The sequence below is a fragment of the Pinus tabuliformis genome, chromosome 2_1 (assembly GCF_031772625.1).
Source record: "Pinus tabuliformis cultivar Carrire ecotype Pingquan chromosome 2_1, CPIR1, whole genome shotgun sequence".
Lineage (NCBI taxonomy): Eukaryota > Viridiplantae > Streptophyta > Pinopsida > Pinales > Pinaceae > Pinus > Pinus tabuliformis.
In genome coordinates, this window is record NC_142299.1 from 103,132,989 (window position 1) to 103,160,777 (window position 27,789).

The 27,789-nt window shown below is 38.7% G+C and overlaps 1 protein-coding gene across 3 annotated transcripts in view; it reads left to right on the forward strand.

Moving 5' to 3' along the window:
• RNL (RNAligase) overlaps positions 1 to 27,789 on the forward strand; it is a 420,780-nt gene that overhangs the window by 70,537 nt on the left and 322,454 nt on the right. For all 3 annotated transcript variants that reach the window (XM_089402248.1, XM_089402249.1, XM_089402247.1), the window contains 5 exons: positions 1,189 to 1,312; positions 19,780 to 19,886; positions 20,069 to 20,197; positions 23,350 to 23,414; positions 23,517 to 23,681. In XM_089402248.1, the coding sequence (XP_089258374.1) occupies positions 1,189 to 1,312; positions 19,780 to 19,886; positions 20,069 to 20,197; positions 23,350 to 23,414; positions 23,517 to 23,681 (590 nt within the window). The remainder of the gene's footprint in view (positions 1 to 1,188; positions 1,313 to 19,779; positions 19,887 to 20,068; positions 20,198 to 23,349; positions 23,415 to 23,516; positions 23,682 to 27,789) is intronic.

A 27,789-nucleotide genomic window follows, 5' to 3' on the forward strand; every position in this document is an offset into this window, starting at 1 on the left:
TCATGGATGGAAAAGTAGCTTGGCCCCCACATTTCCCTGTACGGCTCAGGAAAGGTATAACCTTATCTATCTAGTGGTATCAGTAGCTTCTTGGCCAAGGTGGGAAATTTCTTCCAGCCCTGAATTATTTCTGTAGGTTATACCTTACCTTCGAGCTCAAGGAAGACCTTTCAGGTCCAACCCGACCGGCACAGTCAGGAACACTCCATGCTTTCCAGCAGTACTTTCTTTCTTATCTATTATAGTTTAGATCTTAGATTAGATCTGTTTTTGGTCTTTATATATGAGTAGTGCTGCTGCAGTATATCAATACTATTGCACTTAACAGTTCCATTGACCTATTAATAAAATTATCGTTTCTTGTATACTTTGCTGGAGGTGTTTATGTTTGTCAGTTTTATCAGAATAGTTTTTGGATTTCAGAGATTGTTCAGATTTTTCAAGGCCTGTAAATAGAAATTGCAATTTTGATATGCTTCTAAAGTTCAAATTTAATCAAATTGAGGAGAGATGTATAATAATTTTTTTAGGCACTTGCTAGGACTAAGTTACTTCTTGCTATTGACGGGATAGTTGATTATACTATATAGTTTCTAGGGATGCTATTGTAGGGATAATTTATAATCAGGGATGCTATTGTAAACTATCAGGAATTGCTGTTGTAGGAATAATTTATTTTATGCTATTGTATCATGTTAAATTAAGCCATAAGTAGTAGCTTGCTATGATTAAACTGGTATCCAGTAATTTGATGTTTCAATTTTCTTTTTTTCCTCTTTTGAGGGGGCGTGGGGGGTTGTTATGTAGCTGTATTGGAATTTTTTTAGGGGTTTCTTTGCCTGTGCCATGAATAGGTTTCTTTGATTTAAGTTGATAGTTGAATATAATTTTTTTAAAAGCAAAGTGATCTGTTGTTCTTATGGAGTGCAGAATTTGGAATTTCCCATTGTTGTATAGTGATATCTAATATTCCTAATTTGGCTTTGTATTGCTGAGATTTCAAATCCATTTAATTTTGATGTAAATTTATATATGTTAATCTTTCATTATATTGTGCATAGTTTTCTTGTGAGTTTAACGATGAACATTTGCCATATTTAGTCTGCTTTCTTTTCTCTGGAAATTTCCCTTTCCTATATGGGGCCTCCATTTTCTCTGATTTCTTTGCTGCTGTTTTTTCTTGTACAGTGGTGGTAACAGCTATAACAGAGCTAGGATCAGGAAAACCACGGTTTTATTCAACAGCCGATGTAATTTCATTTTGTCGAAAATGGCGGCTGCCAACAAATAGTGTCTGGTTATTCTCAACAAGGTACAGAAGCAGCTTGACCTCTTGATATTTTATTAAAGAAGAAAAAGAGATACGTTATTAATGAGGATTGGAGTTTCATTTAATTGTGTTGTGTTTTTGTGTGTCATATAAACTAGTGCACAACTGTAGAGGTGAAACTATTGAAAGGTGTGTTAAGAGAGAATCCACCTTAAGGGGTGTTAAGGTGCCTGGGTTCATCATCCATCAATAATATATGTTTTACAGATTAGTAATTTGAAATACTTTTTTTTTTCTTTAGCCTCAACTTCTTTGTACCTTATGATTTTGATCTATATAAAGTTTAAACAATGGATAGAGTGTTGAAGAATATGTAACTAGGTTTGGTCTTCATAAATATAAAATGTACTTTTGATTCTTGTATATTGTGAAATAAGAGAACATTATTAATATTATTTTTGAAGCCCGGGTTTCGTGCTCAAGGTCTTTTATTCTTGAGGTCAAGCACCCATTGAGTGCTTTTAGGGTTTGTCCTAGGTCAAGAAGTCAAAAAAGTCATTGTCATAAGTTGAAGACCCCATCAGGCACATTATAACTTGTAAAGAAAAGTATTTTTGTCATTAAAAGTGTCAAAATACCTTTAAGACCAAGTTGGCTTGGTAGCTGGGAAGTCGGCCTATTTTGAGGAGCCACATCCACCTTTAGAAGAAGCCTATATAAAGGAGGGAACTCAACCTTCTTGGAACACATTGATCACTCACTCATCCAAGTGAAGAAGAAGAGCAAGAAGGTAACAAAGAAGGAAGAGGACGAAGAAGACTTGTTTTTGGGCTATTTCTCTCTCACTTGTGAAGGAAGGCTAGGGTTTCTATTGCTGGACTAGGGTTTTTCTTCTGCAGGTTTGATCTTGAAGAAAGAAGAGAAAGAAGGTCACTGAAGGTCACATTAGGTCATCCTCAAGCACTAGAAGGAGAAAGCCAAGCGAAGCTCTGAAGAAGCCTTGGGAGGTTAGAATAAGCTCACACATGTGGCAACATCTGATATTGGGAGGGATGAAAATTTCAGACCTGCAGTAGAGGCTGAAATTTTGAAGCTGGGGTTGAAGTTGAGCCGCTGGAAGAGATTTGACTAGGTTTGACTTGGACAAAGGAAGCACATCATCTGAAAGGGTTGTACTTGGTATTGGAGGGTGTTGGTCTTGGTCTAGAGGTCTTGGAATTCATCAATTGAAGAATCTATAAGAAGATAAAAGATTTGCGGTTTTTATTCTCAAGTGGAAAGGTTTTGGCCATGGCTTGCAACCTAGATTCTGTATTCTTGTGTACTATTGTTCTTCTTGTTTTGGTAGTTGTTTGATGCTACACAAACATAATAGTAAGTGAAGAAGCTAATAAGTAAGATAAAGTAAAAAGACATCACAAGCAGTTATCAAGAAAAGAGAAATCATCCTAACTATTGCCTTACAGATTTCTCCACATAGAGTAGAAATGTTGCTTTGAAGGTTTCTTATTTCATGTGCCTTATTTCTTACAAGAATACTCTTCTAAGATAGAAATTTGGTATCATGCTTGAGAATGGTAGGATTAGGGGCCAACATCCTTGAATTAATGTTCGCAAAGAGAATATAATGGTGGTTCAAATTTCCTTCTTGGTTTGAAACAGAGGTGATAATCACTCATTGGAACTAGTTCATGGGGTTTTCAAACCAAAAATGAGGTACCCCTTTGTTTGTATTACCAAGTCGCCAAAACACTTGAATGCTTAGCTTACTAACAAAACTACAAATACATTTGCCATGTAATGAAGGTCTGAACATTTGGAACCAAATTGGAAACAAGAAGGTATGATCTTGATATGACACCACAATATATATGCATGACCTAGAAAATAGCTAATTATGCCACCCACAATACAAATATCTAACTAGTTTAGGCCCATATATAGATATTAGAAAGAAGCTCCATACTTCTTGAAGAGAAATATCTAAGAAAGAGAAACGGGCTGGTAGTTTGGTTCTGTACATGGACCAAAGACAATGAAAGAATGGGGCACATGCATAAATCTCAAGGAAGAAGGATAGATTTTTGGCTTCACATCATGTGGCTTAATAATTTGGAATACTACTATCTAGGTGCTTTTTGAAGAGTAACCCCTAACAAAATGTATGGTGGTAGTATAATGGATTATTGAGTGGCATGAGAACAAAATGTGATGAAAGTCCCCACCCTAGTGCATACCAAATCTCTGGAAAAATGGAGTAGAAAAGGAATGTACCTAAGAGGGATAATGCATGAATGTGTGAGACAAATAAGGGCTGCTATCAATGCTACAAATCAACCTTAAAATTGATGTAGAAAATTATCCTTAGAGAGTTAGGATTGCTACTCTTGAAAACAAAGCCAGGAAGGCGATGTTGTATTGGTAAGCAACAAATTAGTTTGTTAGATCCAAGTTTGATATAACAATAATGAATACAGGGGGCATGTAATCCTCACATTACATCATTCAAATGGTAGATGCTCCATTACAAGGTCTTCATAACTAGTTACAAGTTTTTTCTACAAAAATAACCCACATGAAAAAAATGGCAAAAATAAAAGCTAAGATAAAATAGATGCAATACCTCCATCCTCCCATTAAGCTTATCAAAATGATGTACAATATTAGCCCTAGGGCGGAGCTCCTAAAGCCCTAACGTCTCTTCTCTCGTACATTAAAATATTACTATTTTCTAACTAACTCCATGACAATTCAAACAAATATTTTAAGAATGGAATGGTTAAATCTCTCTTAAGTCCATGGTTGACCATGACACAACATGTGGAATCCAACCTCTCCACGACGACTCACTTTCATCTAAAAAATGGTAGTAGTATCCACCCAGTAATGCTCATAGTAGTGGGATGCTATTATTTAAATGAGGAACTGGTTTCTTTCAGGAATTTTGATCCCATTGTTAGAATCACAATTAGTTACTATAGTCATTCTTTAGAGGAGATCAACTATAGGATAGGTGCAGTGAGATCCAAGCCCATGTTGCATGAAGCAGGGGAAAAGCAGGGACGTTTTTGGAAGCAAAGTGTCAGAAGCATCATTTTCCAAAAACTTAGGAAGCGAAGTGCCTCAGAAGCGTTTATTATATATATTATATTTGTTTGCATTTATATTAAAAAAATCCAAAATACTAAAATAGTTGTAGAAGATACGAAAACATGCATATTTGTATGTAAATCAAGATAGATATGGTATCCATTCTACATCAATGATTAATTATTTGAGCATGAACCATCTTGATTCTAGCAATTACAAACATACATTGAATTTTTAAGCATATCATAGATAATAGAAGGTAGGGAGTACCAAAATTTTAAGCATATAATAGAAAGTAGACATTTAGAAGATAAAATCATAAAACATTCAAATAACTTATCTAGCAAGTGAGCAATTGTTTTTTTTTCAACTGTGGTTCACAGACATTGAGTGGCCACTACATCCATGGGGAATAATTTAGGCAGATCAACCGGAAGGGATCTACCCGCCGAGTTATCTGGTCGGGCCTAACCCCAAGGGCATCAAGGAGACTTGATCCTGTGACCTCCCAATCGGCAAGGTACTTAGCAACGAGAACTCGACCAACTGAGCTATCCCTAGGGGGTAAAGTGAGCAACTGTTAACATGAGTCATAACCAAAATTCAAATAATAATGTTTACAAAATAGGCCAGCAGATCTGAGTTTCGAGGAATCACCAAAAAAATGGTGGAACTGTGGGTCCTTTTTTTTTTATCCGTGGTTCCACCGAAGGATGGTGGATTGGTACGGTATGCAAATCCTGGGGGGGGGGGAGATTCTTGCAACACTCATCGAAGCAAAGTGTTTATTTATTTATATTTTAATTAGTAACTAGGTTGAGCCTATGCCAGGGCCAACCGATCTATTGGATGGAAGAACGATCTACCCACTAGTGTGATGCTATCACCAGGATTATGCGGAGCTAGGTCAATCTTGGACACCCCTTGGGTTAGTTTAATTCCCCCCAAAGTGGTTTCTTTCCTCAACCCTTCGCGTGAGGTTCTCGTAGGGACTAGGCCCTATTAGAAAATGTAATTAGTTTCGGTCTTAATAATTTTCATTATACTTATGTCATTATGTATATCTTCTGTAACAAGAAAAATAAGAAAGAAAAATATTATTTTTAAGCATGGGTTTCATGCTCCATTTTATTGGTCAACAAGGTCAAGCATGCATTTCATGCTTCTAAGGTTTGTCAAGTCAAAAGAATATTTTTCTTGAGTCAAGAGAGTTGTTATAATTTGTATAAGACCCTATTGGGCAAATTGTAGCATGTAAAAGATATTATTTTTAATCCAAGAAAGTCAAATTAGACCTCCAAGACAAATTCGGTCCTGCCAGAGTAAGTCATCCCAGTTTGAGGCTATTTGACCTCCACAAAATCATATATATAAACACTGCTCGACCTCATTCAGAGACACGCTTCTGCAGTTCGATCTCAAGCAAGAAAAGGAAGATAAGAAGAGCGAAAGGCTAGAATGTTGATTTGAGGTAGCATCAGATGTGCTCTAGCCATGAAAATTGATGGAGAGGCTAAAGCACATGAGATCTCCAAGACACAGAAATGGTTTGGGCAGATTCTAACCGGTTTGGGAGATTAAAATAATTAATATTTTTAATGGAGTTCCTAAGTCTAAACTTAGGAAAAATAAAAATATTAATGGGTATTAATATAAAAATGGGTTAGAAGGTTCCAAAAGTCATGGATCAAACCAAATCTAATCTTAGCCGTTGATTAGAGATTTAATTTCGACCATTGATGAACCAATGAGAAAAGTATAAGAGGAGGGTTGAGGGTCAGGTGGAGAACACACCAGAGTGATCAGTCATTCATTTTGCTAGAGCGGCGTTGCTAAGCAAAGTTGAATCAGTGATCAACAGCGAGGGGCAGTGAGTACGAGGTAGAGAGGCAGGGATAATACTGGGAAACCAACACAAAAGCGGAGAGAGTGAGAGCAACAGTTAGTCCAGGCTACGCAGAGCCCAGTGGAGGCAACGCAAAGCCTAGAGAGATTGCGTCATCCACGCAGAGGGCAGAGGGAGTGATGCAGAGGCTCCTAGAGTCTGCGTAGTGCCTCAGAAGGCTAACACAGAGGGTCTTGGGGCTAACACAGTGCCCAAAAGGGCCAACGCTGAGCTTCAGTTGTGCCGGAGAGGGTTTCGTGGGACAGGTTTTCTGAATACCTGTTTCCGGATATAGAGGTATTGTTGCCGTGTATTTTTCTCTGTCGGGTGAGCTGGTTTAGGCACCCAGTTGTACTCTGATAAACTGCATAATAATATAACCCTCTAAATAGCTGCACCGGTTTTCCCGCATTGGGTTTTTCCGGGGACATTGGTCCAAAAATAACAGTGTCACTTATGTGCTTGTTTTCTTTCAGTTGATGATCTGTAGATGTTGATACTGTACTTGTGTTTATTTTCAGTATTTACATGGTAAATAACTAGTTAAGTAATTAAACAAGTAGGAAGAAATAAATCAGATAGTATAGGAAGAATTTCTAACGGGTTAAACTTAGAAATTCCAACAAAGTCAAATTAGACCTCCAAGACAAAGTCGGCCCGGCCAGAGGAAGTCGTCTCAGTTTGAGGCTATTTGACCTCCACAAAAGCATATATATAAAAGCTACTCAACCTCATTAAGAGACACGCTTCTATAGTTCGATCTCCAGCAAGAACAGGAAGATAAGAAGAGCGAAAGGCTAGAAGACAGGGAGAAAGACCAAGCGAAGGAAGGAAATTTGATTTCTACCTATTTCTGCCCATATGTACGAAAGCTAGGTTTTTTGTTGTTGTTGCAGGGCTGAGAATTGGAGGATGAAGTTGCAGATTTGAAGCAAGGGTCAAAACCTTGTTTGAAGCAGACCTTGAAGGAGTTGACTCTCGTTGACTTTGGTAGGCCTTGTCTTGTCTTGAAGAAGAACATTTGGAGAGCTGAAGTGGTGCTTGGAGGTGGTCTTGGCTTTGCTCTTTGGGTCTTGGTTTTCTCATTTGATCAAATTCTATAAGAAAATAAGAGATTCTTTTGGGTTTTCCCCTTGGAGGGGTTTTTGCCCTGGCTTGGAACCTACTTCTTGTGTTAGTTTTCTTTATTGTTTATGCTCTTGATAATTGTTTGATAAAAAGATTCTAACAAAGATTAATGAGAGGATAACATAAGTTCACAAGCTTTTATCAAGGATAAGGAGAATTTTTTTAAATAACTGCCCTAAGATTCTCCAACATGATATCAAAGCTAAGGTGAAGAAAGAGAAGGCAATTTGAAGATCATTTTGTTGATATAAAAGGGGATTGCTTGTCAAGGGTAATCATTTGCTAAAGGACACAAGGAAAGAAGAAGAAGACTTATTGACCTAGAAGGAGGTTTACTACATCAAGCTTTCATTGAAGATCTCATCATCTTAAGAAGGTGTTGTACCTCTGAGATAATAGTGGTCAGCTATCAATGCCAGAGCATCTAGGATAAATGTTTTGGGGGTTTTGTTTTGATTTGGGAGACCAATGAATAAAACAAATATAGAACTGATATACCTAACCCTTTGAATAATATCAATATCTCAGTAAAGCGCTGCTATAAAATTTCACACAGTGATAAAGCTTGGATAGTGGTGAGCAAGAAACAAAAAATAATATGATTATCACAATTCTTAGATTGACAATTACATAATCATAAGTATGAAAACCTCTGACCAATGTTCAGAAGGTTCAAGAGAATATGCTTATGCTTACAACAAGATGCTGATGATTTATTGATTCAGAGGGGATTAATTAAACAGATAGTCCATTAATCCATTCTCTTTAATGATTATCACTTCAGAAAGCTTATAGGAATAGATTGAAACACAATTATTCCTACCTAGTTATCTTTGTAAAGTCATAAGAATATGAAGAAAAACATAATGAGTAATACTGGAAAAACTTACATGAAACACAAACTGTGCAAAACAGAATTCAGAATCCTTTGCTTCGTATTGAGGTTCCAGAAAAGTCAAGTACATCAAATGTCTAGAAATGCTTCATCAAGGGTGCAACCAGGTTCAAAGCTGAATAGTGAGTAATGACCAACGAACAATGAACCCCTAGATAACTCGAGAAGAGAGTTATTTATACAAAAATAAGAAAATATCCTAAACTGTTTAAGGATTTATTCTAGGAAAAGGAAGAATCTTCATGCAAGAAGATAGAGACAATTATTGAACTGCTTCTTGCTGTCCTTGTTATTTAGGTTCTGCTGGCTTTGGTTTTTGATATTTTGCCTTTTAAGCTGCTTGTCTGTTTGATCTTTACGCTGGACGTGATGTTCACTTATGATCTTTCATCTGATACACTTTGACCTCTGTGAATATCCTTTACTGTGTCCTTTTACCTTTACTGTACATTTCAAGTTTTTACTGTATATTTCAATAGTAAATCATTTAACTTTTATGTCTCAGCATCAGGTAATTTGGATTTTGATCGTCTCGTTTGTCCTTAAATGTATGTAGGATTTTGAATTCATTTTCTTGTAAACTTGGAACAACAGGTTTCGTATGATCACCTGCAAAACACAACAAATGTTAAGAAAAACATAGGTTGGCAGGGAGGGCCGAAATGGCTTCATTTTGAGTTGAAAGGTCTATGGAAGGAGTCCAGAGCGTTATCGGAAGGTAAACAATGGTTATATGGGTTGCAGAGGCTTAGGGTGGCGCAGGAGGGTTTATACAGGTTTTTATGTGTAAACGGGAGAAAAGAGCAAAGGTGAGGGTTTAATGTTTAAACGGGTAAACGTTCAACTTTTCAAAATTTTGGCGCAAAGCAGAGTGAATAAGGAATACCACGTTCGGGAGTACAGTGGAGTGGTAAGCGGAGCCATCACACCGCTTTTGTGGCGAAGGTGGTTTTTAGAGGGGGTCACCCGATCTACTCCGTTGGCTGACACGTAGCACTGGGGGGTCAGCGCAAAACCACCTTATCGGGCGGGTAAGGTTTGGTCATCGGGCCAACCCGATATGGATGTGGTGCGTTGGATGAGAGCGCCTTTGATCTAACGGTGGTCGGGCGATAAAGCAGCGCGAAGGAAAAAGGGAAGAGAAATGGAGGGGCCCGGTGGGTTAATTACGACGGTATCGCGCTTAATTACAGGTTTAAACTCAGATTAGGCGATTGGGATGATTAACGAAGGTTTAATTAACTTTATCGTGAATCGATAAGTTAATGGGTTTTGGGTGAAATACATAGTTTTATAGTTAAAACAAGGTTTCAGGATATTTACGTAAAAGGACTTAATAATATACGAGAATGGGTATTTTAGGGATTTAATATATTAAATTAAAAGTTAATACGAATATGAGCAGAAAGGAGATATGCTAAGTATAATGTAAATTTGGAATTATATGCTCGTCATCCACCTACATTAGTACTTAGGATAAAACCCATTTTGTGGGTTTTTGTGAGTGAAAAGGGAATTGACATGGGATTTCCATTTTTCCTAGGAAAATGGTCTTTAGCCTTTAGGAAAAGAGGTTTTTTAGGGAATTGAAGAAAAATGACTTTTGTGAAGGGAATTCCAATATTTAATACCTATAAGTCATTAAGCCGAGGGTTCGGTCCCACCAGAAGTTAGAGAAATGCTCTGAGCCTTTATGACTGAAGGTTTTAGTATTGGAGAACATTTGGGAAGGGGAAATTAATAAGTATGTAGTGGAAGATGAGATGAAATGAGGGGGAAGTTAACTAATCAATTGTGAACTTCAACAACCTTTCTTCTACTTACCCTTTGCTTATCCTAACATTTTTCTTCACTTGATCGGTGCATTTAAGCTAGCAAACCTTTTTCTTTTGAAAAACAAACTATCTAATTCTAACCTTATAATATTCTTTTACCCCATATCCTATCTTAACATTTTGTAAACATATTTTTCATTTTTTGACTAATTTATTCTATCTTATCAAAACCAAAAAATGCTACAATAGAAGGATCAAGCTCTCATTGAAGAAAGGAAGGACACTATCTCTCTTGCAGGATTTTTGTTGAAAAACATCTCTTTGAAGGTCTTGAAAGCATTAAGAAAGTTCAAGGTATCGAGAAGGAGGACTCTTGGTTGACCAAAATGTATCATATTGTCTTCTATGTCTCATTCTATAGATCATATGGCTACATTTTGCAAGGAAAGCAAGAAGCTTGTTGGATCAACAAACTTCCTAACATGGAGGAAGAGGATTGACTTGGTGCTCATAGAAAATGATGTAATGGAATATGTTCTTGGTGAAGTTACTGTACTGGACAAAGAGAAGACTCAAGATTTAGCAAAAGACAAGAGGGGAGAAGTGAGAGCACAAAGGATCATTATTGAATCCATAAAAGGTCATCTTGTTCCCTTTGTTGCTGATTTGAAGACATTCAAAACTATGTATGATAAGTTGGTGAAATTGTACTCTATAATTACATCAAGTTAGAAGATATCCTTTGGGAATCAACTATATAGAATAAGGAAGTCAAAAGATGAAGACATGGCCACTTACCTTACTAAGATATCACAAATAAGGGACCGGTTGCAAGGGCTTGGGGAAGCTGTTTCCAATTCAGAAATGACTACTTGTGTATTAAATGCTTTGCCTCCTGATTGGAGCAGTTTTGTAACTAGTATGTACCCAAGAAAAGATACTACTTTTGATTAACTATGGGCTCAATGTGTCTTGGAAGAGACAAGATTGAAGGCAAAGGATGACACTAAATCGAATGAGAAGTCTCAAGCTTTTGTTGTAAAATCCAAGGAGAAGCAGAAAGGAAAGTTTGGAAAGTCCGAAGGGAAACCAAATATGTCAAAGATTCAATGCTTTGAATGCAATGAGTATGGACATTTTAAAAGGGATTGTCCAAACAAGAAAAAGAACAAAAGGAAGGAAAGGATGTTGGAATTTCTAAGTCTAACTGTTAGAAATCCTTCCTGTACTTTTTGATTTATTTCTTCCTACTTGTTCTGTTAATTAACAAGTTATTTATCATGTAAATACTAAAATAAATACAAGTACAGTCTCAACACATACAAATCATCAACTGAAGGAAAAAACAAGCACACAAGTGGCACCGTTATTTTTGGACTAATGTCCCCGGAAAAACCCAATGCGGGGAAACCGGTGCAACTATCTGAGGGTTTTATTATTAAGTAGTTTTAGAATACAATCTAGGTGCCAGAAATGGCTCACCCAACAGAGAATTCCCTCGGCAGTAGTACCTCTCAGTCGGAGACAGATACCAGCCCCAATCTGCCCCACGAAATCTCCCAGCGTCAACCTGTAGAGTCTGCGTCAGCCTCTCTGGCCTAGCGTTTGCCCAACGTTAACCTCTCTGGCTCAGCGTCAACCTCTGGAGCCTCTGCGTCTCCCATGCTGGCCCCCCTCAGGCTCTGCGCAGCTCCTGGTTGTCTCTGCGTGGCCTTTGGCTGCTTCTGCGTCAACCCTCTCTCGGCTTCTGCGCTGATGCTCCCTGTACTATATCTGCCTCTCTGCTACTGCATTCACTACCCCTTAGCTGTAATTCTGATCACTCCTTCGATTTCCTCAGCAAGCCCTACCCCAAAAAATCAAATTCTTGATCAACTCGGTGTGTTCTCCAAGTGACCCTCAAGCCTCCTCTTATACTTTTCTCGTTGACAATTCAACGGCCAAGATTAAGTCCCTAATCAACAGCTAAGATTAGATCTGGCTTGATCCATGACTTTTGGACCATTCTAACTCAGTTTTATATTAATTCACATTAATATTTTATTTTCCCTAAGTTTAGACTTAGGGATTTCATTAAAAATATTAATTATTTTAATATCTCCCAAACTGGTTAGATTTTGCCCAAACCATTTCTGGGTATTGTAGATCTCATATGCTTTAGCCTCTCCACCAATGTTCGTGGCTAGAGCACATCCGATGCTACCCCAAATCAACACTCCCTCTTAGCGAGGACTGTGCTCTAGTAATACTCCTCACTGAGCATCACCCTGATCTTTCGGCATCGGTCCTTGTGCTGATGCTAGGCCTGTTGCCCAACATCTTCTGCACTGCTGCATCATGTACTGCTACCCATGGCCCTGCCACTGCCAGTACTGCATCTGTACGACAACTCCCTCTGCATCCGTGCTGCTGCCAATGGCACTGCCATTGCCACCTCTGCATTTGCACTGCAACGCCTCTCATCATGTTGCCTATAGCACTGCCACTGCTAACTGCTGCACTGCAACTCAGTTACTGAGAAGTAAGTAAAACTCTGACATCTCCATCAGGCTAGAAACACTTCCAATGCTGAAGCTCCCTCTGTCAATGACAAGTGCTGCCTCTCTGACCTCTGCGCTGCTGCAACAACTCCGTGCATCTCGCACTGCTGCCTCACGCTGTCCTGAGACTCCTGCATTGTAGCTCCCTCTGTCACTCCATTCACATCCGTCTCTATCGACATCCGCTAGTCCTGCTAGTCCTCTTCGGGGCTCTCCTAGCAAGGTATAATCCAAGAGGTTGGGTACCTCAAGGATCCTGCCCCTCATCGCCTGTAGTCCGTCTGACTACAACTCGATGTCTCCCCACTTCCTCTCAAGTGGCGCATGAGCACTCATGGCACAATCATCATCTGTCTCCACTTCTTTCTCCGCCCTTGCTGGCGCAGCCTTGGTCTCAGAAGCCTTTCCCTTACTCTTCTTCCTCGGACACTAGCTCGCATAGTGACCCAGTTCCCCATAGTGGAAGCATTTGTCCTTGGAGAGGTCCTTCTTCCATTTCTCCTGCTTTCCCTCAGATGCTAGGGCAACATCTTCCTCTTCCTCCTTCTTGATTTTGATCCCCTTGCCGCTGCTTCTCGCCTTGGTTAGCCTTCTGATCTCTTCTTGACGAAGAGCCGCCCATAGTTCCTCCCAATCTGGAAGGGTCGACTTGCCCAATATGCTCTAGACAATATCTCCCAATCCTTTGAGACAACATTCAATGTGGTCCTCACCAACATCTCCTCATCCGGCGTGGCCCCTATGGAAGTTAGCTGATCCCGGATCTCCTTCAATTGACCGAGGAAGGTGTCTATCTGTTCTCCCTTCTACATCTGGTATGACCGCAGTTGATTTTCTAGTAGCATTTTCCTCTACACAGAAGTATGCTGATGCAATTTCGTCACGGCCTCCCACATCGCATTTGCTGTGTCCTTTTCGGCAATATGTGGTACTACATGGTCCTTGACCCCATCAAGGATGATGCTCTTGGCCCTCGCCATTGCCTCCTTGTACTTTTCATTCTCAGCCAGGTCAACTGGGATCGCTATCGTGTTCAAGGTGACGTGCTTGAGACGATTCCTGTCTATAATGGAAAAGATCCTGGCCTTCTAGACTACGAAGTTTGAGGCTCCGTCTAGTTTGTCTTGATCTCTTACCCCATTCACTGCCATTTCGCTGCTCCTCTTTCGACTCTTTCGAATCTCTCTACTTCCCTCTTGGAAGTTCTCGGTGTGACTCCCTTTGAGCCTCGATTTCCCTCCTGGAAACCCCTCTACCAATGTCGAGATGCCGCCACTTTGATCGTTAGTGCAGCTGCACCACTGATCCGAATTTCTTGGCTAGAAATCCTCCGCAGCAACTCCCTCCTCCTTGGTCTTGTCTTGTTAGGTACTGTTCTGACCACAATACTCCACCAACTTCACTCCGCAACTTACCCACAACCTCCTATGCCCCAACAAACTGAAGGTTAGAGCCTCTAGGCTCTGCGCAATCCCGACACTAGCAAAATCCGCACCTCCTAGCCATGGGCGTCAATCCTTCCTGACTGCGAAAGATGACCGGGCACTGCGTAGGTCAGGTCTACTCCTCTCTGCCACTGCGCTGATCCTATTCCTGGCTTGAATTGATGATGTAGGCACTTCGTCACCCCTTCCTTGCTATTTTTCGCTAGGAACAACGTCTGTCACTTGGGACAGCTGTTTCTGTTGTTGCTTGCTCTGCTCGGCTGATGCCCTCAGTTATCCTGTGATTTGCAACCACGCCCTGATAGCATGTTGGAATTTCTAAGTCTATCTGTTAGAAATCCTTCTTGTACTTTCTGATTTATTTCTTCCTACTTGTTCTGTTAATTAACAAGTTATTTACCATGTAAATACTGAAAATAAATACAAGTACAATCTCAACACATACAGATCATCAATTGAAGGAAAAAACAAGCACACAAGTGACACCGTTATTTTTGGACTAATGTCCCCGGAAAAACCCATTGTGGGAAAACCGGTGCAACTATCTGAGGGTTTTATTACTGAAAATAAATCAAGTACAATCTCAACACATACAGATCATCAATTGAAGGAAAAAACAAGCACACAAGTGACACCGTTATTTTGGACTAATGTCCCCGGAAAAACCCATTGTGGGAAAACCGGTGCAACTATCTGAGGGTTTTATTATTAAGCAGTTTCAGAATACAATCTGGGTGCCAGAAATGACTCACCCAACAGAGAATGCCCTCGGCAGTAGTACCTCTCAGTCAGAGACAAATATCAGCCCCAATCTGCCCCACAAAATCTCCCAGCGTCAACCTCTAGGGTCTGCGTCAGCTTCTCTGGCTCAGCGTCAGCCTCTGGAGCCTCTGCGTCTCCCACGCCAACTGTCCTTAGGCTTTGCGCAGCTCCTGACTGCCTCTGCGTGGCCTCTGGCTGCTTCTGCGTGGCCTCTAGCTGGCTCTGCGTCAACCCTCTCCCGGCTTCTGCGCTGATGCTCCTTGTACTATATCTGCCTCTCTGCTATTGCATTCACTGCCCCTCTGTGGCAACTTTGATCACTCTTTTGATTTCCTCAGCAAGCCCTGCTCCAAAAAATCGAATTCTTGATCAATTCGGTGTGTTCTCCAAGTGACCCTCAAGCCTCCTCTTATACTTTTCTGGTTGACAATTCAATGGTCGAGATTAAGTCCCTAATCAACGGCTAAGATTAGATCTGGCTTGATCCATGACTTTTGGACCATTCTAACTCAATTTTATATTAATTCACATTAATATTTTATTTTCCCTAAGTTTAGACTTAGGGACTTCATTAAAAATATTAATTATTTTAATATCTCCCAAACTGGTTAGATTCTGCCCAAACCATTTTTGGGTATTGGAGATCTTGTGTGCTTTAGCCTCTCCACCAATGTTCGTGGCTAGAGCACATCCGATGCTACCTCAAATCAATAAAGGAGTGAAGCTCACATAGCTGAAGAAAAGGGAGAACTTGAGAAGAAGCCAAAAGGAGAAGATCCCAAGGATCTTTACTATTAAAGGAGCTCCATCTCTGTCAGGTTCATTTGCAATTTGTCTTTCTTTTATTAGAAAGTAGAAAGTAGAGTAGCATGCATTGTTGCATTCTCTAGAAGAGTGCTGATTTTTGTAAAGCATGGCATCATAGAAAGAAGCATATGGTAGTAGAAGAATCAAAGTCTACATGTTCAAGTTGCTTTGGTAAGAATCATGTGGCTTACAAGAATGAGAAGATTGGGACCATATTGCATGTTATAGTTCATCCATACATTTTCTATCATAATGTTAAACGTAGTCATCTTGCAAAGTAGGATCATCAAGATCCTCCAATGAGAACCATCATTTAGAAAGGTTCTTGGACGAAGTGTTATGACATGACTAGTATGTATTCCATCAAGTATGGAAACAACAGTCTTGGAGGATGAAGGCATGCAAATGATGAAATGGTAGTTTGAAAGGCATAATTGATGTCTTTATCCTCTTAAGGAAGGAAAGCTTATCTTCAATGAGGTTGGAAGCAAGCTCATTTAAAAGAAAGTTTGGCTAGATGGTTATATGGAAACAAAGGTATGCAAATTTTTAAGTTACTCTTCTCTAAGGTAGGGTTCATATTTACAAGAATCTTGCAAAAAGAGTTGGATAGAAAAGTGTGCTCGGTAAGATAGCATGGCATAAACACAATTATATTGATCAACATCAAGCATGGTATTCGGAAGAAAGAAAGGGAGTAACTAATGACAAATCCAAGGAAGATATTGTAGCTTGCTAATCGGTTTGATCTATGGGCACCTTGATTAAAGGTGAATGCATGGAGAAGGATTCTTGTACAATATAGAGATGGACCATACAGAAGGATGTTGATCTCAAAGGATACAAGTAAGCAAATAGCTTGATGAAAGGGGTATCATGATAAGGTAATTCTGATATTAATATTTTTGTATTGGTTTTCTGGTTGATATATAGTTTTGCTACCTGGAAGAATTTTACAGAAATGCGTAATGATAAGTTGAGGTAGAAGAAGATAACCTGATATCTGTGTTTAAATAACAATTAAAGATCACTTTCATGTTTAGAGGGAGCTATGATTAGCTCTACTTTGATAAGGCTCAATATAATGCCTTTAGTGAAGATGACTAAAGGAATGTGATATGAAAGGTTGATGGCTTGAAGCCTGTCACAAGATTAAAGGAAGAAGACGGCCCCATAACATCCACGAGCGTAGAAGCTCAATATTATGAGATGTAAAGGAAAGGAGCCATGAAGCTACTACTTGAAGATCTCCATAACGAACTGGTAGTTTATGTATTTATGAAGACAAGCTAAAGAGCTTGCGTTTATGACTTCCCAATTAGAAGGAAGTGAGAATTTCCATCTATATTCGAGAGGGAATACGAAGTTTCCTTGAATGTTTGAAAAGATGCAAGGATCTATTCCCTAATTAAGAGGGAATGAGGATCTCCTCACTGATTGAGAGGAAGTGATATTAGACATCATATTCTCCATGTGTCATGCACTAGACCAGGACTAACCGTCATAAGTCTTAGTGAAGTCCCTATGAAGGAGAATGGAGGATTGGATAAGCCTCCGAGATTAATACTACTTGATGATATAGAATCCAGATAGGAAGTAGTCTTGTTGATTGACACTCTTTGAGGATTGGACACATATCCAAGACAAGAGTAGTTGAAGAGGACCGATATTCTTTGAGGATTAGGAATACACGATAAGAATAGTCCTAAAAGGACATTCCTAGTGAACATTTGGATGGGGTATGCACCTTGAGAGGTAGTGTGGTATCTTACGTAAAGCCTCCCAACATTATGCTCTGATGTAAGAAGAGCTTGTCAGTTAAGGCCTTAGTATGTTGACAATGCTAGTCATGATGTTGAAGGTTAAAGAAGGCTTACCAATCCGACTCTTCTTATGAGAACTCTTCAGTTTGAGAAATATCTTTGCATTGATTGTACAATTATGATTACCTTCCTACTTAAGAGGGAGTGTTAGAAAATGTAACTAGTTTTGGTCTTTGGAATTGTCATTATACTCATGTCATTATGTATATCTTATGTAACAAGAAAAAGAAGAAAGAAAGATATTATTTTTAGGCATGGGTTTCATGCTCCATTTTATTGGCCAACTAGGTCAAGCATGCATTTCATGCTTCTATGGTTTGTCAAGTCAAAATAATATTTTTCTTGAGAACATGTAAAAGATATTATTTTTGAGTCTGTAAAGTCAAAATAGACCTCCAAGTCCCAGATGACCCTGTCAGAGGAAGTTGGCTGGCTATTCAACCTCCATAGAAGCATATATATAGAAGCTGCTCGACCTCATTTGGAGACACACTTCTGCAGTTCGATCTCAAGCAAGAAAAGGAGGACAAGAAGAGCGAAAGGCTAGAAGACAAAGATAAAGACCAAGCAAAGGAAATAAATCTGATTTCTACCTATTTCTGCCCACAAGTGTGAAAATCTAGGGTTTCTGCAGTTGTTGTAGGGCCGAGAATTGCAGGCTGAAGCTGCAGATTTGAAGAAAGGGCTGAAAGCTTGTTTGAAGCAGACCTTGAAGGAGCTGACTCTTGTTGACTTTGGTAGAGCTTGTCTTGTCTTGAAGAAGATCATTTGGAGGGCTGAAATGGTGCTTGGAGGAGGTCTTGGCTTTGGTCTTTGGGTTTTGGTTAACCTTGTTTGAAGCAAACCTTGAAGGAGTTGACTCTCGTTGACTTTTGGCATACCTTGTCTTGTCTTGTCCTGAAGAAGATCATTTTGAGGACTGACTTGGTGCTTGGAGGAGATCTTGGCTTTGGTCTTTGAGTTTTGGTTTTCTCATTTGATCAGATTCTATTAGAAAATAAGAGACTATTTTGGGTTTTCCCCTTGGAGGGGTTTTGCCCTGTCTTGGAGCATATTTCTTATGTCAGTTGTGTTTATTGTTTATTCTATTGATACTTGTTTGATGAAAAGACTAACAAAGAATAATAAGAAGATAACATAAGTTCACCAGCTTTTATCAAGGATACAGAGAATTGTTTAAACTTTAAACAACTTCCCTACTAGATTCTCCAACACATCCACTTAAACCAACTGGTCTACACCTGATGGGTAGATAGAAGTGAATAATTGAAACAAGAACATGCTGAGGGTCAAACCGAACCAAGAGCCGGTTGGTGGACTTGATTACTAAAAGATGTATAAAATATTAACATTTTAATTTTATATATATATATATATATATATTTGTGTGTGCGTGTGTGTGTATGTGTTCATGTACATCAATGTAAATCGAAACCATTAGACAAAATATGCAAATAGAGTGGGAGACATCATTATATAACTCTTTATGTTTCAGAGGGCTGGGCTGCATTTTTTTTTTGGTTTATCTTTTTCGTAAAGGTGTTTTCACTGTTCAAACGGGTCAAAGAATTTTTTGAACTGGTTTGTGAATCAACTAATCCAGGGTGCCATAGCGGTATATATATATATATATATATATCTGTGTGTGTGTATGTGTTCATGTACATCAATGTAAATCGAAACCATTAGACAAAATATGCAACAAAAGTGGGAGACATCATTATATAACTCTTTATGTTTCAGAGGGCTGGGGTGTGGTTTTTTGTTTTTGTTTTTTTGGTTTATCTTTTTCGCAAAGGTGTTTTCACTGTTCAAACTGGTCAAAGAACTTTTTGAACTGGTTTGTGAATCAACTAATCCAGTTAACAAACTAGTACAGGGTGCTGTAGTGGTGAACTGGTCTAGGTTGGCTGTTTCCTGTACTATACAATGGGATTTTGTTACACTAGATCCAGTTGTTTTTACTTTGAAATTAATTGACTGATGCCAAGGCACAAGACATTAGCCATTGGCTAACCACAAGACACGTGAATTAAGTGTTTGACATCCACCAGGAATGTGTCCTTATTGGTACACCTGTTTCATGGGTATTCCATCGCTGGGTGTCAAGTACTTACCTTTGTTACTCATCTTCCATTATGGTAATTACCTAATTAGGGTTGAACTTTCAGTCATGGATGGACATTTATGTCATAAGTTTTAGTGTCCTTAGAATTCAGCAGGGAATATGGGGATATTTGTGAAGGCTCATGTCTTTGTACTTTTCCTTATTCAGTTTGGAGATATAAGAAGATCACTATTCTATGCCTGCTATCTGCATTACGACATTTACTGACTTGAATTATTTTTATGGTTCAAGGAAATCTGTGACATCGTTTTTCGCTGCATATGATGCACTTTGTGAAGAAGGAACTGCAACTCCAGTGTGTAAAGCTCTGGATGAAATTGCTGACATCTCAGTGCCAGGTTGTTGCTCTTTCCTGTTCCTGCCTATTTTTTGTATATTTGTTAAGCATTGAAGATGAATTTTATTCTGATTCATGTAATGCTTAATTCGAATTTTCTATCCGAGTGTTGAATTTGCTCCATACATGATAGTTTGTCTTTAATGTGAAATTGTTGTCTTGCATAAAATTTGAGTTTACCAGGGACAAAAGATCATGTTAAGGTGCAGGGAGAGATTTTGGAGGGTCTTGTGGCTCGAATTGTAAGCTCAGAGAGTACAACACATCTAAAGAAAGCGCTGGAGGAAGTGCCACCTCCGACCATCCCTGAATGTTTGTAGATGTTTTCCTTTTTGGTCTCCAATAAGTGTCTGTTGTGATAGTTATGTTTTGAAAATGTAAAAACAACATGCTTGTGTGAATTTATGTCTTATCCATGTTCCATATGTCAAGAATCATCACTGTTATGCTATTGAAACTGCAACTGAAAAGTTGTTATTGATTAGATTACCTGGTCATATGTCAGATTCAAGAGCTGCTACGACAATGCTAGTGGAAGAAGCATACATCATACATGTAATAATCACCTCAACAGTTTGGGTAGTTAAACTGGAACCTGTAGGGTTATGAGAGGAAGACAGTCAAATTAAGGCTCAATATTAGCCCTGTTGAAATAATTCTCCATATGCTGATGAGGATATCTAGTATTACTGCATATTCAAACTTACACTTAGTTATAGAAGACCATTGTCTTAAGGCTGTTTATTCGGTTATTAGATATTTAACATTATGAGTAGAAGAAAGTGTTAATGAAAAGTCTCACTGGAACTGTGCTGATTAAATGGATTTTTCAATCAATCCATAAATTTGATTAAAATTCAAAACTCAGCAGAAATATATAGTCATGCTAATTAGATGCTGAGTTGGTGCTAAACACTGGGTAAACTCCAATGTTCCACCGAGTTTCCAAGACGGGGAAACGCGGGAGTGGGGATACACACAAGGGGGGTGTATATAAGCAACTCCAAAATTTAGGGAATTTTCGGGGAAATGGGGGGATGTCATGGTCATAAAAATTATAACATTATAAATTATTAAAAATTTAATATAAAAAATAAAATCCCAAAAATATATGAATAACTAAATAGAAAATCTTAATAATTATGAAATGTACATCTGAAGACTAAATATGATCATCATTACTTATTAGACTATTATCATTTATGAGTTATCATTTGACATTTCTGCATTGTAAATCTAAAAGTAAATTACTAAATTGAATCCATCATTTGACATTATGATGCAATGTTCTTTCTAAATTCATCATTTGGCATGATGCAAGGTACATCTAAATTAAATTAATAAATTCATCATTTGACAATTGAAATTATGCAATGCGCATCAAATTTTCAAAAGCGATAAAAAGTAACTTCATCATATGACAGTGACATTGACATTGTTTTGAAGTCTAAAATAGCCATAAAATACTAAACTAAAAGTAAACATAGAAAGCACTGAAATTCATCATTTGGCATGATGCAAGGTACATCTAAAATAAATTAATAAATTCATCATTTGACAATTGAAATTATGGAGCGCATCAAATTTTCAAAAGCGATAAAAAGTAAATTCATCATGTGACAATGACATTGACATTATGTTAAAGCCTAAAATAGCCATAGAATACTAAACTAAAAGTAAACATAGAAAGCATTGAGCAGTGAAATACTAGTAAATTTCTCAAAAAGTACTAAATAATATTAATAAATAGTAAATACCAGTGTAGAAAAAGTCGAAGTCGGGATTGATTCGGCAAGGGTCCAAAAGTTGAAAAACTCGTTAAAGTCGGGAGTTTTTTGAAAAAGTTGAGCAAAAAATCGGCAAAATTAAAAAAACACAAAAATGTTCATTTATTTTTTTATTTTTTTTAACATCTAGAGTATCCACAACATCAAATAAATGCATTTCCACATAAACATGTAAAGAAAGCTAATATATAATATGTATATGAAGTCTAGTGCTACATCACATATCAAAATAGTGAATCAACTCCTGAATCTTGAGTCTTGTCTGAGTCTCAACTCTCAAGACAACAGACTTTTTGGGTCGACTCCCGATAAAATCGGGCATATAACGAATAAATCACGATTTTTTCGTTTCTGAAAAAGTCTGCAAAAAATCAGAGGATTAAATCGTTTTGTTGAAAAAATCACAATTTTAGGATTTAATCCCGATTTTTTGCAGACTTTTTCCACACTGCTCTTTCTCCTTAGCAATGCTAATGAGATCTGGTTCGACCTCAGACGTCCCTATGCGCATATAATGCAAGTACCACAATGTGGTCAAAACATGCGTGTCCCTATATGGTTGCTTGGATAGAGAACCTTACTTGACCTCTCGCGCACTGATCTCTGATCTCGACCTCCTCGACCTTGGCACCGATCGAAACAGCCCACCCTGCTATCAAAAGACCTATTAAACACTAAGTATTAAGTTTTAATATACTTTAGTTTTTTAATTTTTGTTATTGTTTTTATTTTATTTTTTAAGTTTTAAATTTTAATATAATTTAATTAATTAATTTATTTAAAAAAAATAAGTTTTAACTAGTTTTAAGTTTTTAATATAGTTTCATTTTTTCTTTTTTTTTTTCATATATTTAAATTTGCTTTTTTTAATGTTTTGTAAAAATTAGTAGACAAAAAAATGGGGCGACGGGTATGCGTCCCCTCGACGTCCCCTTGCGTCCCCCCTGCATCCCCCTTGCATCCCTCGACATCCCCCCATCCCCCCTGCAAAGGAGTTGCATTTCGTCGCCAGAAAAACAGCCCCTCGGAGTTTCCCTGAGTTTCCCCAAAAAGGGGACATGGGGGAAAAGTTTCCCCGTCCCTGGAGCTTGGGGGAGTGCCGGGGCACGCCCCCCACCTTGGGGGACGCTTCACCATGGAACACTAGTAAACTCTAAAGACAAAGGACAACTATAAAGACCATATTGGATCCTGTTAGCATGAAAAAGATAAAGGGTGTTTGTACTGCTTAACATGTACTATTCATTATAGAATTTGCCCACTAGACCAGACTTTTTTTCTTACAAGGGCAAATATTGCAAACATCCGCATCAGTATGAAATTGTCAAGGGTCCGGAAAACAAAAAACTTGTAAATTAAGAAATTATTGGTAAATATCGGCAAACATCGGCAAAATTAATATACTACCAAAATATTGGTAAAAAGCGACAAACATCGGTTATGCAAAAAAATCATGATTTCAGCAAACATCGGCTATGCCAAAACATAGGAAGTGTCTTTTGGGCATGGGTAGACAAGATGGTTTTTATGGTGAACCACAACAATGTTTGTACTTGCAGTGGAATTGGATAGCAAATGCTTGTTGATGGATATGTGCATCGTGCATGCTAGATACTAGTCAGCAATATTACTTTCTGTCAGATAAGTTTCAAATTCATTTGTAAATTCACTTGGCAGCTTCATGTGAGCTTGGACAAGGGCTACGTGAGATATGTAGAGCTAATAACTCGAGTGAACAACAGGTATATATAACTTATGCCTTGCTGCCCTCTTGCAATGTTTGTTTAAATCTGCATATTGCTACACACTGTTTGAAAACATGATTATGTATTGTGGTATGCCAGCAAATAAAAGCTCTTCTTAGAAGTGTTGGTACTACAATGTGTCCGGACTACACTGATTGGTTTGGCAGTGGAGCTGCTGATGCAACGGCTAAAGCTTCAGACAGATCTCTGGTGTTGAAGTTTATACAATCACATCCTGCAGACTATGCAACTTCAAAGTTACAGGTAATCTCTTTCGAAAAACACTGTGCTATGTCAAAAGTACAGGCAAGTTTCAATGCAAAAACATTCAGTTCCTATTTGGTGCATTTACTCTTCTGTTCCTCTCATATTGTAATATGATCTAGCATGTCTTATTTTCTTCCATAACAGTCAGTTGTCTCTGCTTTCACTTGCAATGTGTACCCTATGTGGTTTTCTCTTTAAAAGTTTAAATGGTAGAGAGGACAAACAAGTGAACTTAAGCTTGCGATAACTTTTTATTTCAAATCAAAGGAATGAAAACATGCTATAAATGGAAAAACAGAGTTGAAACAGTAGACATTGAGAATACTTGTTAGTAGAAAATTTTTCCATGCTTGGGTATGTGCATGTTGTGTTAGATTTTAAGCTTCTGTGGTAGTTTTCTGCAGTGGCATGATCCAGATTATCCACAGTTTTGTGTTTATTCTGTCGACATTTCAAACTCCAAAGGGGGTCCATCATCAGGACTTAAATTAGATAGAACAGACTTAAATTAGATAGAACCAGCTATCTAAGCAAACAGATCAGATCTAGTTACTTGCTGGAATTATTAGCTTTTGCATGAAGCGGAAAACAAGAAAAGCAGTGTCACACAGTGCACAAATGTTTTTGCTGTTCTAGATTAGTTCATCATTAAAAATTATCTTCGAAACTTACAAGAGCTCGCTTACAGGGAAAAATGGCTCTGAGAAATTAATCAAACAAACAACAAACCTGCAAATTATACTCTGCACAAAAATCAATGCAACCTGCGTTCCAATCCGTACTTCTGCATGGAATCCATATGGTGGTACGAAATCTGTATGAATGACTGTACGACCTGCTCTGCTAGGTTGTATGGCTGCTTTTTTCCTTGCTGCTGACTGGCTGCATGTCCTTGCTGAATACTGGCTGCCTTCTCTTTGCTGAACTACTGCTTAAATCCTCACAATGGTTGAAAATCAGATCTCTGATTTTCTCCTTCACTCAAGTGACTTGTGAAATGAATGCTCTGTGTGTCTTCATCGTTTGCCCTCTCTTTCTTTTATAACTTTGACATGAACCAAAAACTGAATCTTCAATGGTTGAGATCTAATCATGAGATCAATGGCTCTCTATTAATTAAATTTTTAAGTGACCCACTTTAGTCACTTTGTTAACTAAAAGTCGCTTTGATAAAAAGATGTTCATAAAGTGATCTTTTGAAAAAAACATAAGATACTTTTAATGATGATTTCCATAAGTAGACATCCTCATGGAAATCTTTGTTTTAGATACAAACACTAACACTCCCTCTTAGTGAGGTAGGTATTTTCTACCACTCCAAGCTTGTCTTGAAACCAAATGAACTTGCCTTTCACCAAGGGCTTGGTGAAAATCTCTGGTAGCTGCTACTCTGTAGAAATATATTGGAGCTTGACTGCTCCTTTTAGCACCTTGTCTCCCATGAAGTGGTATTTGATATCAATGTGCTTTGATCTGTCGTGAAACTCTGGTTGTTCGAGAGTTTGATACAACTTTGGTTATCACAGTGAATCATTGTCTGCTCAAGCTCTGCCTCAACTAAACTCAGTGCTATTGAGGTCTGCTTCCTGTTGAATTAGGAAACGATTGTTGACCCCAAACTACTAAAGCAGCAACCAGAGGTGCTCTTCCGATTTGTATCACTGCCTGCCCAGTCTGAATCAGAGTACCCTTGCAAGCTCTCACCATCTCGACCAAGGTATCGCAATCCATATCCTATTGTGCCTTGCAAATATTTGAGCATGTGCTTTGCTGCAACCCAGTGAACTTCCCTTGGTTCCACCATGAACTGGCTCAGGGTGTTAAGAACAAAGCTGATATTTGGTTGAGTGTTGACTAGATACATCAATGAGCCAATCAATTGCTTGTATTGTCTAGAGTCTTCCAACTTTGAAATTGATGAATCAATCTTCTTCAGGTTGGTCACCATTGGAGAGGCCGTCAGTCTGCTGTCCTCCCTCCTAAATCTCTTTAGGATCTCTAGAGTGTACTTTTCCTGTCTGAGGAAAATCTTGCTCGGTTGTTGCCAGACCTCAAGTCCTAGATGGCAGAAAGTAATGCGTCGGCCTGGTATCCTTCATCTCAATTTTTGATGCTAAATCTGACCTGCAAGCTGCAATCAGTCTCTCTGCACTTGTCAGAATGAGATCATCCAAATACAACACCAAAACGATGGCTGAGATCCAACCAGAAAGAAGTATAGGTTGGGATTTGCTGAACTCTTGGAGAAGTCTATGCCTTGCATATAGCTGCCAATCCTGGCATACCAAGCTGTGGGTGCTTGTTTGAATCTATATAGGGCTTTTTAAAGCTTGCATACATGCGTGTCTCGGTCATGAATCACAAACCCTTGTGGCTGCTCAATTTGGACTTCTTCCTCAACTGAATGAACTGCTTGAATAGATGAGTATCTAGCAATGGGAGGAAAAATATTGTTGTAGTCTACACCCTCATTTTGAGAAAACCTATGAGCCACAAATCTGGCCTTGTATTTCTTCACATTGTCATCTATTGCATGCTTTTCCTTGTAAATCCACTTGGAAGTCATAGACGACTTCCCCTTTTGTCGTGGCACAGTCTAACAAACATCATTCTTCATGGTGGAGTTCTGCTCCTCACACCTACTGGCTGCTTTCTCAAAGCTGGAAGGCTTCGAGTATATGATGCTGGTCATCAAAGTCATGTATGCTGAAATCCTTTGCAGAGGTTTTCTCTCCCTGAAAGTGGTCCTAGGAGGCTCCACATGCTTCTGAGCATGCCAAAAGGTCTGCTCTGCCTACCTAGGCTTCTTGACTAATGTTGAAGGAGCTGTTTACTCCTCTTTTACTAAAGACTGGCTACCTTTGTTACTAAAAGTCTCTGCTCTCACCTCCTCCTTTGGTTCCTCATCTCGAGGCCCCTCTGCAACTGTTGGTAGGTCGTGATATTTTCCAGATGCTAAGTTCTCCTCAAATTTAACATCTTGGCTCAACAATGTCTGTGGTTGATCTGTTAGGTGTAGAAATTAGATGACTAGCACCCTCAACCCAGTTTTAGAAATTTTGCTTGTGTTTTTCACCCACCCAACATATTTTTGGCATGCTGATGATATAAAGAAATCAAGCATTCATTTGAAACATGTAAGAGTGCTTCTACTTTTTCCCTTTTCTTTTCAGCTGATAGGACATTTAGAAACTAATGGAAATTTATGCAAGCATTTAGGTCATAAGGAGACTAGGAATTTTGGTCAAAGGACCAGGGCAAAACCCACAAGGAGAAAACCCAACACAATAGAAGTTTTATTTTGCTTATGAGAAAATTAACACACAGTAAATTCACAAGGTACTTACTTTACTGATGAATCTCATACAACTGATGCATTGATTTTTGTGCCTTCTACAGTCAACTTGTAGCTTGCTATTTTCAGTCAAAACCTCCTAGAAATTTGAGCCAACATTGGTCAAATCAGCCTTGAATTTTGTGCCTGAAATCTCGGGCCTGTTTCTTGAAATTCGAGCCTTTGCTCTCAGCTAAAACATCTACATAGTTATTTTTGGACAAATGTCCCTGGAAAAACCCAATGTGGGAAAACCGATGCAGGAACTGAGGGTTTTATTATTATGCAGTAGTAATTTTGAGTACAATTCATTGGATGCCCAACTGACTATCCTATACAAAAAGAAACTGGATAAAACAAGTAGTGAGATGCTCTCACCCTGTCACTGGAAGATCTGACTCTGATCTCGCTTGATTAGAGGCTCTGCGTCCCTTCTGCGTTAACTTCTGTGCAAGATTGCGTCAACCCCACGCAGTGTTTTCGTCACCTCTGCTAAGGACTGCGCTGCTCCTCCTTCAGACCCTCTGCTAAGGACTGCGCTGCTCCTCCTTCAGACCCTCTGCTGGCCAGAAACTTCGATTTCCAGCCTCCTTGTCTCACACCTCGGCTCCCGGCTTCTGAAACATGATTTCCTCAGCAGGAATTCGATCTCCCTCTAGGCTCCGTGATGCCATTGAGTCAGCACTGTGTGGGCCAACATCAACCTCTCTTTAGACGTCTTTCTGTCCTCTCTGCCTTGTACTCTCCGGCCCAGAAAAACTCCTCACAACT